At 43.3% G+C, this 21454-nt stretch overlaps 1 protein-coding gene across 13 annotated transcripts in view; it reads left to right on the forward strand.

Moving 5' to 3' along the window:
• cspg5a (chondroitin sulfate proteoglycan 5a) overlaps nucleotides 1–17710 on the forward strand; it is a 39064-nt gene extending 21354 nt beyond the window's left edge. The window contains exons 3-7 of one of the 13 annotated variants that reach the window (XM_069537165.1): nucleotides 3871–4059; nucleotides 9361–9439; nucleotides 12366–12422; nucleotides 14907–15008; nucleotides 16664–16785. In XM_069537165.1, coding sequence (XP_069393266.1) covers nucleotides 3871–4059; nucleotides 9361–9439; nucleotides 12366–12422; nucleotides 14907–14993 — 412 coding nt within the window. In that variant the 3' untranslated portion in view covers nucleotides 14994–15008; nucleotides 16664–16785. Of the gene's footprint in view, nucleotides 1–3870; nucleotides 4060–9360; nucleotides 9518–12365; nucleotides 12423–14906; nucleotides 15009–16645 lie in introns of all 13 variants that reach the window. The other 12 variants (XM_069537164.1, XM_069537157.1, XM_069537159.1 and 9 more) reach the window with 12 other exon arrangements.
• Nucleotides 17711–21454: the final 3744 nt, after the last annotated feature.

Consider the following 21454-nt stretch of genomic DNA (forward strand, 5'->3'; position numbering starts at 1 on the left):
GTTTCTGTCTTCAGCTTGTTCTCCATCCGTGAGAAAAAGTGCTTTGACTTCACAAAGAGACGTGTCGGGAAAAATATGGAAACACAAACACCTGTTTATTCAAAGTTCAGTGAAGCTTGACTCAGGAGAAGAAGTGAAGAATCCGACGTTGCTGTTTTCGTGATGAACAACGTCACGGATGCTGATGAGTCCCAGCCGTCATCTGTTTATCCAAACTTTATTGATATTGAACCAGTATGAAATATTTGCACAGAATTGAACTCTGCACTGTGATTGGATTTGACTCTGATCTCCTACGTCAAAGTCTGACGGCTGTAGACTCACCCATCAGCCTCCTCGCCCTCACTCTTCTGCCTCGTTAGCTGAACCAACCGACCTGGATATAATTGTTACGGATCCAGGTGAAGTAGTTTAGAAGATCCAGTCAAACTCGAACTATGAAATCTGTGTGTTTCCAGATCTCTGCTGAGGACAGTCTCGTCACAACAGGAAAATAACGCAGTGAACTATGAAAATGAAATGCTGCTTGTAATAAACTGGAATTATTTCCCTGTTTTGCAGCTGATTTAAGTGTTTCCAGTTTCTAAAAATACCCTCCACTCCCTGCTCTCTGCAGACACCTGAATCTGACCCGTCTGTCTTGAAGTGGCCGTGCACGCTCCCCTCCCCGCTCCTCACATTTCACCCTCCATTGCTCCCCATTAAAACCAGCAGGGGGTTTCATTAGAAGGGACCAGGGCCACATCTGCACCATTGTCACCCTTAAGTAAAATTAAAGACTCCCTCTCTCTTTTGGTCCGTCTGCCTCTCTCGCCCCTGCAGCCTAATCGGGTAAACATCGAGGGGGTTTGTTGGATCGTTCTGTCGTGGGCTGATGCTACATGTCCGCTGTGTTCCTGCTGAGCTGTGACTCTGCTTTAAACGGAGAAAATGATGGTGAGGGGGAAACTGAAGGTCTGTGGGACGTGAGGGAGGTTTTATTTGGAGAAGGAGTGGAGCGGTTAACATTAAAAAGAGGTTTGGCAGAGCACGTTTTATTTCCCTGATGAGGAGTCATTTGCAGTTTGATTTCAACTCTGTGGACGTGAGGAAAAGAAATTCAATCCCAAACACTTTGAATTTCAGCCAAGAACTAACTCCTCTTGTTAAATATGTTGCAGAACTCTTTCTGGAGAAATCCAATGACCTTCTGTAATTTTGTACTTTTGACAAATCCCTAGAAACAACTGTGGCTCTCACCCCCCTCCCTGAGTTTCTCCATTCAGTCTTTTACAAAAGATTTTTACTTTAACTCAAAGAAAAGACTCAATAATTTCCTGATTTATCAATAAGCTCTGTAGTTTTAGTGAAGTTAATTCAAACAAGCATTTATTTGGGACCATCTTACCTGATGTCGCCGACAACATAGAACATGAACATGAATTTTGTAATTTATTTTGTGATACATTCGTCATAGTGACCATCACGACAACAGGTCAGCTCAGAGTTTTCAGCACAATGTCTTGTTGATATTTCTTGGCAGCAGCGGAGCTCCACCGCTCAGAGGAAAAAGATATATCAGGCTGCACGGGTCACAACGGGTCACTTCTATGTTGGGCTTTGGTTTTCTGGAACATTTTCTCATTCCTTTGCGCTTGAAACCGACCGAACGTTCACCTTGGACCGCGGAGTTTTCCCTTAATGTCGGAGAAAAAAATAAACGGTTGCACAAACTGAAAGCAGAGACGTGATTCAGCTGGAGGCGCCGGGTAGAGTGCAGGAGAGACGAGGGAGGGAGGGAGGGAGGGAGGGAGGAGAGATGGAGAGGTAAAGAGCCGCTGAATAATAAAAGAGATTTTGAAGAAGACGAGCAGCAGGAGTGAAGGAATGGAGAGGAGGAGAGGAGAGACACGACCACGTCCCTCTGATGGAATGGCATGTCAGTGCATCTGCTGCGCTTGCCGCTCAGCCGGGTTGCCGTGACGACAAGCACATCCTCACATCGGTGGGCACTCTTCCTTTGTGCATCTCCCTCTCTCGCTGCATCCATCCCCCATCCTCCTCCTCCTCCTCCTCCCCTCCCTCCATCCGACCCTGACTCCTACATAAACCTCCTCTTTGTGTGAACACAAAACTGTTCAGGGGTTGAGTCTCCTTGAAAATGTGATATTAGGCCTTCGTCGCTCTCGATCTCTCCCTCTCTTTCTGTTTTTTCTTTCTCTCCTTTTCTTTCATCCACTCAAAATGTCTCCTGGGTCGTTGCCAGCGTTTCCTCCTCAGCTGGCAAAATGAAAGCGTCAGGGATCCGGGAAGTCGGCCGGGGAAAGAAACCTGATTATCATGTAGCGAGCGTACAACCCTGACACCTCCATTCACTTCACACACACCGAGCACTTTATTAGGAACACCTCTACACCTGCTAATTCATGAGATTATCCACCACTCTATCCATCCATTATCTGCACCACTTGTCCTTTGAGGGTCAGCTCGCTGTGACGTCACCCATCGGTTGACGTTGAGTTTGTAAAACCTTCTTTCTATAAAATTCCAGCTCCGCACAAACACGAGAGGGATGTCGAACTCCTCAACGGTTCCGATTATTCGCACAGGTTATCTTATTGAGCCAAAGTCTCTTTATGTGCTTTGGATTAAAACCAGAAGTCTTTGTTTGGAAACAGATCCTGTGGACACAGAGCCAGATTCACGCATGATCACACATGGTTTTCCACTCGTGTGACAGCGAGGCGGCGTCGCTCTGCGGCGTTATGGTCTCGTTAAGTGGCGAAATAGATTTGCTGTTTTTACAACGTTAAACAGTTTGTAGACGAAGCCATCTGCCTGTCGTTTATGTCCCCGGGTGGAGGCCGCGCTCTGCCAAAACGACCACGGAGGGAGTCTGTATGTTTGTGTGTTTTTGTGCATGTGTCCACATATGTGCCCATAATGTACATCCTCACATGGATGCCCATATGCATTGTGTTAAATCTTATAGGCGCAAACGTCTTTTATGACAGTGTTTGTGTGACAGAATCTCTGCGTGTGTGTGTTTTCATACCCACAAAATCCCCACAGGCATTTTTTTTTTTTTCCCTCTTTCTATTTCCAGACACACTAAGTGATGACATTCTGCGATCGGAATAAAGCATCATTCAAAACCTGCCCGCGACTCTTCCATCCCGCGTACGCACCTGCGCTCCATTATCTCACCACAACACTAAAGATTTATGTAACACGCAACATGTTGGGAAACGTGATGATGCTTTCTTTTAAACAGCTGCAGAGCATTTTACATTTTACAGCAAAGCATTTAAGGATAATCAGAAACAGAGAGGAAATCCTCAGCGTTCATAAACAGACTCAATCAGAGACAGTTAAATTATGCTAGCAAGACATATATGAACTAGAATGGCACTTAACAGAGCTCAGCACATTACACACACTCCTGTACAAAGTGTTTCTTGGGAAAACTCACAGAGAGATGGGCAGAGATGAAAAAAATACCTAGATCTGCATCTTTGTCCGGATCCACACCACAAATGTTTACTTTCTTATTGTTCCACCAAGTTTTGTGGAAATCTGTGTAATCCTGCTGACAGACAGACAGGGTTACAACATAACCTCCTCTTTGTTGGAGGTAATGAAACAAAGCTATGAAATATGATGAGATAATAAGAGAAGTTTTAATCCACTAACATGTTCTTCTTTGTTCTTTTTCCTCCATTTTCTTTTCCTTTCTGCACTATTTTGTTCCTTACCATTTCTATTTTCCCTCTTTCTGTCTCATATCCCCCTCGGTCATCCTCCTTTTTCTTTTTTTCTTTCCTTGAATTTCTATGTTTTCTCTCCACCTTTCCTTCCTCCTGAAACTACCCCTCCACCCTCCTCCTCCAGATGTAATGTCCAGGATTACATCTGGCACAAGGGCGCTCGCTGCGAGTCTGTGGTGACCGAGTTCCAGGTGATGTGTCTGGCCGTGGGCGCCTCGGCTCTGGTGGTCCTGCTGCTCTTCATGATCGTCGTCTGCTTCGCCAAGAAGCTCCACGTCCTCAAGACGGAGAACAAGAAGCTGCGCAAGCGCAGGTAAGGCTCTGCAGAGAACCTGGAACAAGTGATATCATCATTTACACAATGGAGGCTGTTAATCTTTGCTTTTTTCTGTCCCGGTCTGGAGGAACGATTAATTTCAAATACACAAAGAGAAAAACATGAAAATATTTACGTTTCTGATGAAGAAATATAGAAACTTACACTAAACTAATACAAATATCTGTTTGTGTGCAAACTGAAAGAGTAAAGTCTTAAGTGCCTTGCTCATAGTTACCGTGACTCAGTATCTGCTGAGTAAACTTGCTGCGCTACCTCGCCCAGAGTCTCGGCCGCGGCACAATACCTCCATCAGTTTTAACGACTGAAGCAGAAAGCTTTGTTTCTGTGGCCGACGCTGCCTCGAGGCCAAACTGCTGCTGTGACTTGTGTTGTTGGGTTTAAGTTTGGTCAAATCTGAAGCTGACGAGGCCGAGAGAGCAGTTTTATTCTTTCTTAAAAATCCTCCCAAGTGCAGCGTTAGAACACAAAGCCTCTTAAATCCTAATTAATGAGGCGATGTGTTCCTGATTAATTGGTGTTTAGACGAGTGGAAACGAGGCTGGGAGATGGGACAGAGACCAGACAGAGATGGTAATCGTGTCAGGGCTGAAATCTCCGAAGAGAAGGTTGTAAAGTGCCGACAGCAGAGCAAAGAGACGCCTTATAAGAAGAAGTGAGGAGGAGTTAACAGCAGCATGTGTCCTTCAGCAGCAGCAGAGAACAGATGAAGCTGTGGAGCCTTTTGTGCCCCGGACACAAGAACAATAAATTCATCAATTCAAAGACACCATGATGAGAGTGAGAGAGAGAGAGTGACAGGGCTGAAGCCTGTTACTCATCAGCTGCTTGGTGGTTGTTGTATAGTAACAACACAACTACAAAAAGAAGACACACGTTTTCATTTGTCTGCACCGATTTTCTTGCCCAAAAAATGAGATAAGATAAGATAATCCTCGAGCAGCAGGAGACTACACGACGTATAAATTCTGCTGTAGAATCATTTTCTCAGGTGTTTTAATTTACAGCACATCAACACCAGTGTCACCGAAATCTCGTCGTCTTTCCGAGTTGTCGTCTTCATCTGTGTCTTCTCCTCGTCGTCGTCCTGAGATATCTGAATTGTTTTTGTTTTTCTCAGTTCTGTAACCGTCACACGTTTGAAACATCATCACGGCTCCTCCGGAAAAATGTCTGAAACTTCGGTCGGTGTCTGAAAGCAGCTTCAGTGATCTGTGCTGCTGTAGTAACTCTGTGTCCCTCTGGTCAGTGAAATTCATACAGTGCAAAGTTGCTGATTTTCTAAAAGAAATAAAACTCAGCGATCTTTGTGAAGAGCCATAAAGTAATTTCACAAGTTCCAGTATGTTAATAAAGTCATTTTATCGACTCTTAGATGTCAGCAGGAAAAAAAAAACATGATAGAAAGGACATATTTCAGGTTGTATTCATATAAATCAGTATTATTTTCCAATATTTTATATTTTCATGCAAAATAATGCATTGAAATCTTTATTTTTGGCTGCAAAATAAGTAAAGACCCGAAGTCATGTGCAGTTTATCGTGCAGCAGACAGAATATTGTTTCGATCAAACGTTGAAAAGAGTCGTAAGGTGGTGTGAGCTCCATCTGTTATTTCAGTGTAGCAATGTTAATCCAATGTAATGAAAGAACAGAGAAATGGAGGTTAAAAAAAAAGGAGGAAGAGGAAATTGTGGAGGGCCTGTGAGAGAGAGCGGGGGACGAGGGTGGGGGATGGGTGACAATGACGGGAAGCAGACACAAGGACGGTCTGATGGAGGGAGGGAGGTGGAGGGGGGGTGGGAGGTGTCTGCTGGAATAGGAAGCGATGAACATAGCAGACGATTTAGATGAGAGACAGAAATTCTTCTCAGGGGATGGTGGAGACCAAAAGGGAGCAAAAAGGAGGCTGAACACGAATGTGAACGGAAGTAGAAACAAATCACACAAAGAAAATGTTGCTCCGGATCTGTTCAACGTGTGACAATTGCCACAGAATAAAATGTATTTCCGGTTTAAGAATTTAAAAAAAGGACAAAGTTGACGTGATATGATGGAGATGTTTGGTCGTGAAACTTTCGAGATGTCTGTACATGCAGGGTTGAAACCCATTAAATCCTCTGCTGGAGGGAGGTGTGTTGAATATAAACTGCAGGAGATTGAAGGTCTGGACTGAATATAAAAAAGGCTTGTTTCCACTGCTTTAGTGTTTCAGCTGTGATCTCCCTGGCAACAGAGCCGCTGTGGATGAGCAGCAGCCCGTCGATGCAAATGTGGAACCAGAGGATCTGAATCCCTCCCCGTGCACAGGGTCTGCTTTATACCTGGAACCATCATGCTGGGGATAGTGGAAGAGAGGGTGGATGATGAAGGTGATGGAGAGGAGGAGAGGAGGTGCAGTCAGGAGCAGCTGGGATGCGAGTAAACAGAATTTTTTTTAAAAGGGAGAAAAGGGTGATGTCATTGGTTTTGTGGATCCAGCTGAAAGTAGGGCAGTCTGATCGGGAGAGGAGGGGGAGGCATGGGGGGGAGGCGGGGTTGACCTACATACAGCTGTGCGACCTGAGGGGTGTGTGTGTGTGCGTGTGTGTGCGTGTGTGTGTGTGTGTGTGTGTGTGTGTGTGTGTGCGTGTGTGTAGCGGCAGGGTGCAGCATGAAAGACACAACACAGCCTCATCAAGTGGTCGGCTTAAAGAAAAATCGAAGAGGAGCGAGGAGAGGGAGGAAGAGGAGGAGGAGCAGGCTGACAGAGAAGAGGAGTGGATGGGAGAGGAGAGGATGAGAAACAAGAGGGAGAGGAGACGGAGCGAGGGAAAGAGAAAGTGAAAGAGAGGAAAAGAGGAATGAGAGTGCGGCTACAGAGAAACAAGCTCAGCATGACACTTTCAGATGAGTGTGTGTGTGTGTGTGTTTGCTGACAAGGCTCATGAATACATGAGACTCCCACACTCCCCCATCTGCTGTGGGTAATTGCAGTCGCAGTGTTTCTCTGCCGCAGTCGAGACCCAACATCCTGGTCAAAGATGGAGAAAGCGAAGAAAGAACGAGGGAGGGAGGGAGAGAGGGAGGGAGAGAGGGAGGGAGGGAGGGAGGAAACCATTTCTGTCCAAGTGATTGTTTTGGCTCTGTACCATTTCTTATCCCTGTCCATACTAATACACACGAGTGACCACTCACGCACACTGGAAGCTTTTGGTTGTTAGTCGCAGAAAGAGCGAGACTGCAAACGAGTTCGCAAACGAATAACATCTCGATGCCTGTGATCGATTCTCCTGGCTGTGGTCCCCGAGGCTGACGCTGGTTGTTTTCTCCCACGATGGGGTCATGTGATAGGAGCCTGACGAATCAGCGAAGGCAACAAAAAGAACCAATCAGCAAGCAGTTGTGAACGTCTAATCCCATCAATGGGGCGTGCTACTTTAAAACAGATAAACACACACTCTCGTCTCATCTTGAGAATGAGGCGGGAAACTTTGGAAGTCCCCCTCAGAGCGTCTTTGAATTTCTCCCTCCTTTACTCTTCATCTCCGACTCCTCAAAGGGAAGAGATGTTTGTTTTCGGGACCGAACGAGACGATAAGTGTGACAAGAGCGTCACAGATCTGTCTCGCAAATAAATTCCTTCTCATGCATGAAACGCACGTCATTTGACCCCCCCCCCCCCCCCCCCCCAAATAAATCTTCGCTCCTACAATTTAAAGACTCCAAAAAGCAGAAGCCGCCGTCAAATATCGTGTTGTGCTTCTTCTTCTTATTCCCTCGTCGCATCCATAGTTAACGAGGCTGTGATCTACTTCCTGCTCAAAAAATGCTCGTCTCTCTGATCCACAGGCGAGAACGTCCATGTTTATATTTCATGAACGCTGTGACGGAGCAATCGAAGACGAGATGATGATGAGATGGAGACAGACAGAAAAATCTGTTGGACTGTCAAAAACCAGCTATGGACCTCTCACTCTGTTTTGTTTAGCGGCTTTCAGACATGCACTGAACTCCCGATAATCTCCAGACATTCTCCAGAGGAGCTGATGTGAGAATGCAAGCGTCAGAGTGAGAAGCTCTGGGCGCTCTCAGGAGTTTTTTCCGACCAGGCTAGTTCTTTAATTAAGAACTCTGTAAGATGGGTCCTCAACCTTTACATTAATAAACATGGAATAAACAAGGCGAATAAATTCAGGCAATTCAGACGCAAAAAATCCAAAAGAAAACAAATACGTCAGTAAAAGACACGATGAAGATGTCAAGAGAGATTTTGGTGAAGGGAGCCGACGGTGGTATTGATGTGCTGTAAATGATGAGGATCTCCACAGCAGAATTAAGACGTAACGTCCAGCCTCTCTCTGCTGCACCTGAACAGAGTTTTCTGTGTTGTTGTGAACGCCTCCGAGCGGAGAATCGATGTTCGTGTGTGAAAGACAAACTCTGGAGAGTTTCTGCATCAATATCCTCATCACATCTGAAATAAGCTGATAAACGACAGATCTATTAAAACCTGTGTATCGTGTCTATGTAGGTTGAATGTGAGAAGTTTAGCGTCTGTAGGAACTTGTAAGAATCACGTAACTTAAACCTGAAGATGACACATTTTATTCTCTTTGTTGCATCACAGATAAATGTTGTGTCCGTTGTGTTTTCTCTGTTTGTCGTTTCACAAACAGAGGACGAGAACTTGCCGTCAAACTAATTCTGCTTTCTTGCTTTTTTTTCTCCCCCCTCCTTCTGCTCCTCTGACAATCCCGTCTTTCTTCAACGATGAAATCTTTGTCCCAAATTTGTCGCTTTCTCTCGTCCACTTTTGTCCTTTCCTTCCTCGTGTGTCTCCCTTTGCTTTCACCATCTCTCCATCTGTGTTGTCTTTGTTCTCTTTTGTCACCTGAAAATGTCATTTCGCCCTCGACTCTTCCTCACATTCATTAATTCCTTCTTCCTCTTCGTCGTCCTCCATCTTCATACTCTTTCTTCCTTTTTCCAACCTTTTTAATTTCATCCTCTCCTCTAATCTTTTCCTTGTCTTGTCTCTGCCGGTGATCATGTGTCTTTCCTTCTTTCTTTCTCTTCATTTCTTCACACCTCTCTTTGCCCTTTCCCTTCCTTTCCGTCTCTACACAAAATCTCTCCAACCCTGTCCTCCTCTTCCTCACCTCCCTGTGATCTCATTCTTTCTTTCCTCTCCACTTCCTCACATCTTCTCCAACAACGTATTTTTTTCCTTTTCCTCCACCTTTCACTAATCTTCCTTTCCTCTCCTCCTCCCTCCCTCCATCCTCCGACTCCCAGCAGTAAGTACCGGCCTTCATCGGAGCAGCACAATGATAATTTCTCGCTGTCCACCATCGCTGAGGGCTCCCACCCAAATGTAAGGAAACTGTGCGACACCCCTCCTAACGTCCCTCATGCCCGTGCATTGGCTTACTATGATAACATTATCTGTCAGGTAACGTGGTTCTCGCCTCTCTCTCACCCCCTTTTTTCTGCATCTCCCCCTCCGCCCGCCCCCCGCCCCCCGACTCTCCCTCTAATGCATGGGCATGAGTATTCTCCAATACTCTGAGGTGTGACCCGCTGAAGGAGGGGGGACGGGTGGGGTCGAAGTATGAGGATGGATGATGGGAGTTTTCTCAAGTGGCGGATGAAATGAAAATGAGGATGGAGGGCGGACACTCACATACACATGGTTGTAGTCTTGTAGTTTTCCACCTTATTGATGATATAAGACGACCCGACTCAGGTCAACAGTAACCATAAAACCATGACAAGTCAGGAGGCTGGTTACATTCTGCGATGGCTCGTACAAACGAGTAACCCAGGGAGGGCTGCGCTCTTGCAACTTGTTACCATGGCAACGCACCAGCTCCCGAGCCTCGTAGTTTCATCGTGTTTATTGATTTAAGTTTGCGGTTTATTGCTTATTGATTCTGCTATGAAAGTGAAGGCAACTGTACACACACACACACACACACACACACTCAAAGATAATAAAACATGAAATGAGTTCATGTTCTGCATGAAGCTGATGTTGAAAATTTAATTTTTGGTTTTAAGTTGGAATAAAACAAGTATTTTCTCTTGACCACTTATTTTAAGATCATCAAACATCCACTGATTTATTCTGACCCTTGATTTCATGCTGACAAAGAACAGATGCAGCGTAAATCAGCTCCGATGGTGAATCGGGACTGACACAGCCGGGGTTAAGGGTTAAATTCCCCCTGGAACCACACGGACTAAACATTTATGGAACGTCCCCACAGCGCTGGCAGCGACCCGCCCTGGCTTTAACCCGAGCCCTTTTACGAGAAAACTCCCACAGTCCTTTGCTGCGACCCCCTGCCCACCCCCTTCTCTCTCTGATCTGCTCTCTCTCTGGTCACCTCTAGCATTGGTTTGTCATGGCATGCATGCTCTTTACTCTTACATGCGCCATCCGGTGGACATGTGAGCCACTGCAGCTGTGCTATGCTAACTGTACCTTTAACAAAATGCTTTTCTTTACTTGTTTATCCTGAAAATGGACGAGAGAGGGAGGGGCTGTTACGATTGGTCAAAGGGGGTGGGTGGGGGGGGGGCAGGATGATGTCACAACCAGGTAAGCTAAAGGTGATGTGGGAAATGATCGGGGGTTATCAGGATAAACATCTGAGATGCAACGCCTCGCTGTTGCCTGCAGGCGGCAGCGTAGAGCCGACAGGTGCCTCACTAACTGAAGCATGGGTAGCGAGTAGCGGCAACGCGGCGGTTGTAGCAGCATGGGTAGTTCTAAGTGCTACAACTGAGGTCGAGTCTGTTTTGTTTTCATTTGCAGTTTTTTAAAACGTCTGTCTTTTGAAGATGTGGTACCACCTTCTAACAACTCCATCAGTAGTTGTGTTCGCCTGTTAAACTGCAGCAGTCAGTTGTTTCCCTATAGTTCTCATTGCTTTAAGCCTGCACAACTCAAATTCTCATGTGCCAATTACAAACTGTTTTCACTCCCCTCAATAGACAAGACATCACAAAACATCTGTCATCACCTCCTAACAACATCTTTAAAATGTCTTCAACACCACTCATTAATCACAAACCCTAAAATCCCTGCTCATCCAGTGGATTGAATAGTTTTTGAAAATGTTTGCTCGACGTTTAAAGGTGCCATGTGGAGTTTCTGAACACCAGATGCTGCTAGACTCAGTTTCTCACTGATTCACACTCGATGGCGGTCATGTGTGAAAAATTAAACATTCAGCTTTGCCAAGGATTTATGAGGAATGAATACACTCCACATGTCTTGGGTGAGAAAAGGTCAAAGAAGACTCCACAGGGCACCTTCACGCTTCAGTCAGGGTTCAGGTTCCTCATTTCCACTCTCTAATTTTTTTAGCTGACTTTTTAAGTACAACAGTGATGTGTTTTAAAACTAAAACGTGATTGTATCAAATCAATCAGAAACTCCTTTTTGGTTTCATACATATTGATATTTTAAACCTTAACATACCCAAATCTGGACGTCCAATTTTTACAAGAATTAACCCATAAATATTATTTTATCGTCTTATCTCCAGGTTGTAGCCACAGATTAAGAACATAAACTTGTCTGCACCAAAGTTAAACTTTTTATAGTTGTATTTATTGAATTAGCACATTTTTGGAAGCAATAGATTGAATATGATAAACAGGTTGTATCCTGTATTCAGATTCAGATTTGTTTTGTTCCCGTAAATGATTTGAGTTCAGTCAAAGCATCGACTGACGACTTTTCTTGTTTCAAAAACAAATATTTCCATCTACTATTCAACCCTGGTTTATTCCTCTAACACATTTCTCAAACACATCCTGAATTATTCTAGAAATAAACACAAGGCTTCCCCTAAACCCCCAAAAAACATCCCAACTCACTAGTTTCCCCCCAAAATAACCAAAATACACTGACTAATAAACCAAATAACCTCAACTCCCTTCCACACTAACAGCCCAGTGTCTGCAGAACCTCACCAGACATGTCCAGAGCTGTATTTACTGTTAACACAGAAAGACTGTGAAGAAGCACCGGAGAGTTTGTGTGTTTCCACAAGAGGTGCGACAGCCAGCTGGGGATCTCAGCTGTCGTCTGAGAGGAAAGTCTCTTTACCTCCTCTGTCTCTCTCCATCTTTCTTAATCTCTCTGTATCGTCTCTGATCTGTCGCCTCTTCTTCAATCCTCCTCGTCTTCTGTCTCTCGACTGTCCGTCTCTGTCTTGTCTCTGAGGATTTGGACCTTGAGTGGTTTTGAGGAGTTATAACCCTTTGCCCCGTCCCCCTCCCCTCAGAAAACCATGAGCAGATACACCTGGGAGTGTAAGACCAAAGAGGAGTCCGACTGCGAGGTAAGACCAAAATCCCAAATGTCAGAAAGTCCCGCCCCCCTCACCCTCCCAAACAGCTCTCTCATTGTTACTGTGGCCCTGTCAATCACCCTCTCTCAAGCTTGAGTGGACCGATCCGAGTCTTACCCCCCGCCCACCAAATAAAGACAAACAAAAGATCATCGTACCTGTTGGAAATGAATATACCTTTAACTGAAAACATTTTTTGGGGATAATTCAGACTTTCTGACCAATCACAGGAAGTAGAGACAGCATTAAACCATAGAAGAAGAAAGAGAAGAGGAAGCAGCTGCAGTCTTCATCTCCGACGATATCATGTCTGAACCACGAGGACGTTCATTTTGCTCGTAGCAATAACGATCACTTAATTTTCTCAATTCAAATGGACAGAATACTTTTTTTTTAAATCTATTTATCTTTATTCCAAAAAGTTAACAAATACAATCCATGAAATGACAGAACTCCTACATCAGACAAAATTCTTAAGTCCCTAAATCACAACGTGAAACCAAAACTAACCGGATCAAATGAGACAATGGAACAAACACACGAAGCCTGGTCCACACTTCCTGTTTTACGCCATGAAAAATTGTGTGAAGTGTCCCTTTAAAGGTGCAGAGTCTGGTTATAACAACGCTCCAAAAAAACCAATTTACAACGAAAATGTACTGACCTTGTGGCAACCTTGACACACCAGACAACCGTGGTGCCGCACACACACACACACACACACACACACACACACACACACACACACACCGTGTCCCTGCAGTAATAGAACGACTTGTGTTTCATTCACTGTCGTAGATTGATCCTGATCGTCCTCACTCTTTTCCCCACAGTCGTTCTGTCGTTCCAGCCTCGCACTCTCTTTCCACAGCAAACATTGGAATACATTTTGTGTTGTTGTTGTTGTCGTTAGTCAATACTAAATAAATTCAACACAGAATGAATTGAGCGGTCAGAGCTGCCTGTAATTTCTAAGAGGATTGTATTTCCATCGACTGAATCGTCTCTCGGGCGTAACTGACCGACAGAGCAGATGCTGAAGGCATGTTGTGGAACTGGACTCTAATACAATGAGTAAATAATCTCTATTTTTAAATAGACTCATGTAATCATCATAGTGAGTTATACTGGGAACTGGAAACACTAGAGCTGATCACTGCTTTATTTAACCGCCCAGTTTAGCTTTTCTAAGCAGAGACACTGTAACTACAGCTTGGAAATCTAAACCACTGTAAGTCTTCCACACCTACATACATTAAGGTGAAGAACGTTTATATGAAAATTTTATTTTGAATTCTGACTAATGAAACTTGATTTTGGCAAATGTAAGCTCAGTTACAGAGAAGTTCAGCTCTTCATAAAGATCTGATATTTGAACATTTTTCCAGCGGTTTTATTTTTCATCCGGTTTCCGTCATTTACAGATGTTCTCCAGGAACCATAGAAAAACTCTGCCGCATCATGAACTTCTAAATTCTCTGCACTCGACACAAACACGTGTACAGTGTGCACACAAACCTGATACTAATACAAACTCTTGAATGCAAACACAAAACCTGATATAAACACATAAACACCTCAGAGAAAAGGGAGCCAGTCAATACACACAAACAAATCACAAATGAGTATGTACACACACACACACACACACACACACACCCACATATAGAATCATGAAGCACGTGCAGGGACATTAATAAACATGCACATTCATTCCAATTCAAATATTTTAATCTCAAGTGTAAACTGTGAATGCAAACAAGGGGTTTAATCAATAGCTGAAGATAAAAAAGAACTGATCCGAAAGAAAACAGAGACGAACAAACAATATGCACGATAAGCTGCACACGTCATTTTTATCAAATATACTGTTTATTCATGTGTAGATGTATTACTTCTAAATAAACTCACATTAGGGTCTAATTTATATCTAAATGATTTGTTGCTGAAATCGTACAACCTCAAATTCAGGTCCATTTCCCATAAACCATTTTACTTCCTGCAAAGACGACTGCCTTGTTCAATAAACTTAAAGACCCTTGTTTGATCGACTCCACAGCCATGTTTTGAGCTAAATGTTAGCATCAGCACGCTAAGGTGAAGCATGGCAGAACTTAAATTGTTGACGATGACGTTGAATAAAAAAATCAACAAACTAAGAATAATGTCTTTACTTTAAATTCCAAAAGAACCAATTCAGCAGTGATGATAATTCTTTCTGTATCTTAAAATTATTGTCTGATGCTTTAATTCATCATATTAGCAAACCAAGGACATTAACTGCCCATGTGCCTCCACCATCTTCATCACCATCTTCATCATCATCATCCGAACCCTGTTTATCTCTGTTCCCAAAATGACACCTTTAAACTTCAAAGTCCTTGTGACTCTGTGCACCCCCCTTCCCACCGCCCGCCTCCCCTCCACCTAATGCGTGACAGCAATGAAATCCAACAAACAAAACACATTTTCCAGTTTCACGCTGACGGGAGGACAGAGGGCCCCTACCCCGTAACCATGGAAGTGACGTATCCGCACGTCCTGCCTGAAGTTACTATCTAGGCCAACAGCCAGCGGGTAAATGCTCTCACTGCTCTTCCTTTCCTAAAAGTGCCATTGAATTCAAACGCAAACATTCAATTAGGGTGTGTTTGTAAATGGCACAGGCCTCAGGGTCTGGAATGTGTGTGAATGCCTGTGTGTGTGAAAGACTATCTCACCATACTCAGCTTGTGTGTCCATCTGTATACGGGTGCGCTGTGGACAAAGAGGCACAGACGGACGCCCCAGGAAGCCTCGGCGCAGCAGGGTCGATGATGCCATGCAGCATTAATGGGGATAAGAGGCTGGAAAAATCGAGCTAAAACGGACCCCGCAATCAATTTTTTCCCCCTGACCTTAATTAAATTCAGATGACTTAAAGTGAAACCTCAGAAACATGTTGTTTTTTACCCCCAGCAACTGTTTTGGTATGTATGACGGTGGTACCAACAGAAAACTCTCCAGGATTGACAGTTTATCACGGCTCGGTGCTGTTTTGGTTTTGTTTTGGGGAAGAAAATAAAGGAGGAGACGTGTGATTCTGCATGAGCGACAACATGGGGGTCATGGGGTGTGTTGCAGGGGTCTTGCATGTGGATGTGCATGTGCTCTTCCTGGGTTGCCTGAGAGGGGGGTGTTGCTCATGCAGTTCACCTCACTGTCTCCTCAACCAAACACAACACGCCAGCCGAGCATGAAGATGATCAAACAGTGGAGCTTCCAAACCACTGACTGATGCCTGATACTGAAACTGAACAATACGACAGCTGCAATGTTATTTTGTTTGCTATTTTCATAGTTTGTACTGCATCCTGAAAGTCTCTAAAGAATCATACCAGTGGTTTATTTTCATTTTTTTTAACATGTTTTAGCCCTGATACTTCAAATCAAAAATAAGCTGCATTGCTAAACATTGCTTACGTTTCTAGAACTTGATCCAAACTCAAACATTATCCTCACGTTCATGGATCACACAACTCAGGCAAGTGTCAAAAGTCAGTGTATATTTGATTTAATGCTAAAAAGAAATGTATGGAAAGCTGTAGCTACCTTTTGTGTAAAAGAAAGTAAAGTAAAGGTTTGTCGTTAAGGAGCTAAAACTTGTGGACACACTGGTCTAGTTCTTTAAAGCATGAAGGTGGAAGATGGAAATCTCTTGCATGAAATTTAAGACAAATCAAAAGGTGTGGGATCGGTACTAAAACACTGTCACCAGTTTGATGATTCTGCAAGACTTGTTGCGTTCAATGCCAATGTTTTTTATGAGATCTGTGATCTTTGGCAGATACATTATGGTTGAGGTATGGTCAGGTTAAAACCTGCAGGTGAACACTGTGGTTTCAGGGAAACAGGATACAAACTCTTGGCCTCAACATGAAAGTTGCAGAAGCACTACATACCCTTCACCTCGCCACATCAAGGACACACCACTTCCATAACTGCCCTAAACATTGGCACTGAACGTAAAGTGTCAGGAGCAGAGTTGTGCAATATGGACATAGTTTATTGAGATTTTCTTTAGCAACGATAAAAGTAAAGTTCAAATTCAAAAAGCAGAGTTTTCCACCAGTTGGTCACAACAGAGCTGCTGCTGAACAAGTAACATGTTGCCTGTTGTGGTTCTAATTGTACTTTCTACCCCTACCCATCCACCTCCACCCCTCCCTGGGTAGGATGATCCTAATTCCCAGAACAAGCTGGAGGACCCGGTGAAGGCCCCGCCCAAGGAGGATGACTCCCTCAACATCCACAACTCTCTGACCCCCAAACACGAGAACCACAAGGTCCTGGGCGAGGAGAACTCCTCGGAGGTAAACTCACTGCAGAACAACATGATGTGAAAACAAAAAACAAAACATCCCCAGCAACCTGACAACACGACCCCACGAAAACGACAAGGTGCGCCGGCAAAAGGAAGCCCCCCCAATTCCCTCCCTGCTCTCCGTCAGTGCGCTGCCGAGTGCGCCTAACCGGTCAACCGACCCACCGACCAACCGACCAACCGACCAGCCAGCCAGCCAACATACCAGCCAACCAACCCAGTCTGCAACCGTCTCTGACACGGCAACACTGCCACCAAGCGGCCTGGGTCGCTGAAAAAACACTTACACCACCACCACCGCTGCCACTGCCCGAGTAACCCTGCCCCCCGCCAGCCTCACCCTGCCGCCGCCTTGCAACCCCCCCTCTTCCTCTTACATCCAATCACTCCCCTGTTTCGCAGCCCCGCCCCCCTTATTGCTGTCACTCTTCTCTCCTCTTATTTCTTACCTGCACACACACACACACACACACACACAGACACACGCACACACATACACATGCACGTAGTGTGCATACACATACAGTGAAAAGATGAAGTCATAGACATGCTTATATGTATACACACACACACACACCTTCCCCTGCCTGCATTGGTGTATTTTGTAAAAAGAAAGAAATCATACAGAAGTTTAAAACTTACGTAAAACGTCATTGTAAAAAAAAAAAAATGTTACGATAAAGCTACTGAGAGGTTTTGATGTTTGTCTGACTAATCCAGTGAGTATGTATAAATATTGGAAAAAAAATTGCTTGGATTGATTTAAAAAGAAGCAACACAATGTGTCTTGGTTTTCTTTGATGTGATTTCTAATCCTTTGATGTACTTGTTTTTTTTTTGTACTTTTTTGGGACTTCGAACTGAGAACAAACAAACATGATTCAGACAGTTGTTGAAATAAACCTTTTTAACATGACTTCTGTGGATCCTGTGTTTTCCTCTGCATTGTGCCCACCACCACCCTCCTCTTCTATCCCCCCTGAACTCTGATGCTCTGCATGGCTTTGAACGCAACCTCTTAGATCCTTGTCGAACAGGTGCTTACACACAAACACCGACACAAGCTGTTGAGTTTGGCTCCGATTATTTTACTATTTAATTTCCAAATTTCTGTGTTTAAGCGGCTCTAAAACTCTGAGTAGTGTGGACGCCGGACGTATCCTTAACAGAGTTGATGCGTTTTAAAATGAAAACATAGTAGTATGGATGAAGCCTTGGGTCAAAGGATCAGAGCTTTATCATCTCAATAACAACTAAGACAATTAAATTGATCCAGCTCTGGATTGAACCAAATAAGAGAAGTTCATGGGAAGAAATGTTCTTCTCAATGATAGACAGTGAGTTTATGGGCTTATAAATATTTTTTGTAGTAGGTCAAAATTTATTTTCAAGTTACGTGTGTCAAAATCTGGTTTAAAGATGTTCAGTATTTCAGTTTTTTTGCACGTTCCTCAGTGAATTCTGTGGATATTTCAACAAAAACTAAGCTATTTACATAGAAACGATGTAAACAGGCCCCCAAAGAAGTTAATGAGCTCGTGTTGCGTTAAGAAAACTCCCAGAACTCCTCGGTTTATGAAAACAAATCATCCATGCAGACACAAGTATTATAATAAGGTTTAAGTGGGAATTTTAGAAGTAGGTTTTGAAACACGATATTTGATACATACACACATAATCATAATACTTCCTAATGATTCAAAAACTCTTCTATTGCATGGACTTGAGCTGTAGAGCAGCAGACAGATAAATAGATCGATGTGGTTTTCACAAGAGTCGAATGTGAAGTACAGCCTGAAAGACCATGATGTTACTTTAAGTTCCACCATCCTCAGAGTTGGCAGTCGGTTACTGTGTTCACAGCTCATAAATCATGACGACAAACACAGAGAACCAGTCTGCTGCTTCTGCATGTTTCCTGCCTCCAGAGATGGTTCTCCCTGCAAACACACACACACACACACACACACATGCTCATCTTAGATAACACATAAATCACACATACACTAAATGAACTGAGATGATAAACACACCTTCTGCAGACACATGTACACAAATAAATGACACTTGTGCTCTAAGTGCATGTAAAAAACAAGATTAAAAAAACAGACACTTTTGCAAAAACATAAAAACGTGGACGTCGAAATGCAAAAAATGAAACTTGTAAAGTATAAGATTTAAGATTTTTATCCTAAATTGCAATACATTATGTAAATATATCGTGGTAAAATCAGTTTTTGATGATTTATTCATTGAATTTAGTTTGAATTAACAATGAATTGAACGAATTCAAAGACTTTTCTTTTCCACTGACGTATATAAATGAACTCCTAATGTTCGTGCCTTTACACACAGACACACACTCTCACACACACCTCCCACACATATTTCAGCTCCGCTCTATAGAACGTTTTGTTCTATTCATGATGCTGAACTAACACAATAGAGCACACACACACAGACACACACACATGCACACTTTATACATACACAAAGCATCTGTCAGCTTCCCATGCTCACTCCTACTCTCTTACACACAAACACACACAGACATATTTTTATTTCCATTTTAGTGAAGCCCCTTACTAATGAGTAATGCATTTACTTGACCCTAATCCAGAGCTGGTTTTAATTCTTTAATTTACACTCTAGAATGCCAACGGCCAAATCTAAGTCAAGTTCAAAGTCCTTTTTAGCCAGTTCAAGGAAAATAGTTTGTTGATTAGTATTTTATTACTATTACTATACTGTTAATATTACTATAATGTTTTATTACTTCATCACTAACAAAAATACCAAATTATTCAAATCTTAAATAAGACACGAAGAGTCTGAAGCCAAATCTCGATCTGAGACAAATTTAAGTTGAGTCTCAAGTAATTTTAAAAATGTTCTATGTCATTCAAGCCAAGTGAAAGTCGAGACCCAAGTTCTTTCAATCAATGACAAGTCATTCAAGACAAACGAACAGAGGCTGGAGTCCTGCAGCGGCCGGAGGTTCATCTTGAGTCGTTTCTTGAAGTCTGAAGTTATTTAGTTAAAGGAAAGTTAGTTTCTGCTTGCACCAGTCTGCTGGAGTCTGCTGAGGTCCTCATCGTCCCCGTCATCCACCTCTGTCTGCTGAGGTAGAGATCACGTCTGCATGAAGCCCAACATTTCCAGGTCCAATCTGTCAACCTATTGCAATGCAATCATGGGCATGTACGCGTCACTGGAACGAGTACGCAGCCCTCATTGGACACAGAACGTTTGGTCATCTCATAAATCTCAGGTCAACAAGTCTCAGTTCAGTGAGACGAGTCTGGAGTCACCTGACAGAAGACAAAATCAAGTCTTGTTATTTATGGCCATGTTTTAACCCTTTTGAGTAAGTGAGGGCTCGACTGGACAAAATATCTTCTGTTTCAGAAACACACTCACTCTACACATAAAGTGGTTCCCACGAAGATAGAAGTGTAACATCAGAAACACACACTCTCACCCGTGTGATAAACAGCCCTGAATGCGTCTCAGAAGAGGCCGCACCACCACCACCGCCACCTTTTGTCCCATTTCTCGGGTTAAACAGCGGCATTGTGGGGGATCCTTCCCAGGATGGAGGGGGCACTGAGGGGTGGTGGGTGGTTGGGGGAGGGTGTGTGTGCCCCTCTCTTTTCTTCCAATAAATAAAGCAGGATCAGGTGGAGGGGGTGGGGGGTGAGGGGTGTTTCAGGCCCCAGAAAGTAGAAGAAGAAAAAAAAAACCAGAAAAGGAAACAGCACTTATCAAACGACAAAAACAGCATCGACGGCCATTATCACCCTCTTTTATTCCTGTCAGCCAGTCACACACACACACACACACACACACATTCACACTAGAGGTAGCTGGCACATGGCTGCACATGCTCACACACACACACACACACACACACATACATGAAAAGACAATCTCCTCCGAAGTGAAACGAGTGAAGTACCAGTGGACGCCATGGCAACAAGTGGGCATTGCATTACCAGCAGAGAGAAGTGAAGCGGGGGGGATGCTGTCATCGCTCTGAGAGACTGAGCCTTTATTCAGAAGAGTTTCCTCAGTTCACAGACTCTTAAAAGCTTTTTTAAAACTAGATTATAGAATAGAAATTGATTTTTAGGGTTGATACCGATATAGGGTGTAAAATCATATAATGTATATATGTAATATATATTAATACCCTCATAGATGTTGAACGTACTAATTTGAAGTCGTTGACATGACATTAGATGCTGATACGATATTTCTGCTCAGATATAATCAGCCAACTACTTGAAACTGTAATATGTTCTTACAAATTCATATAATTTTGATATTTATAAATGAAATCATATTGAAATTGAAAGAAATTCAAATTATCTTAAAAAATGCAGTGAAATAAAAAGTACAATATTCCTCACTGAAATGTGGTGAAGTGGATAAATAAACTGAAAACTGAAAACTTAAAGATAACTAAAACTTTACTTAACAGTACTTACTTATTCACTATACTTTAAACCAGTATATGAACTTCAGTACATTATCTTAGGCTGAATATGTTTTTGCAGACTATGAAAATTATAACATTTATTTTAGTTTGAAGGAGCAGAAACTGTTCCTGAATCCTGCACGTAATGACACAAACTGGCACAAACACACTGACCCCCTG

The sequence above is a fragment of the Paralichthys olivaceus genome, chromosome 13 (genome assembly GCF_024713975.1).
Source record: "Paralichthys olivaceus isolate ysfri-2021 chromosome 13, ASM2471397v2, whole genome shotgun sequence".
NCBI classification, from domain to species: Eukaryota; Metazoa; Chordata; class Actinopteri; order Pleuronectiformes; family Paralichthyidae; genus Paralichthys; species Paralichthys olivaceus.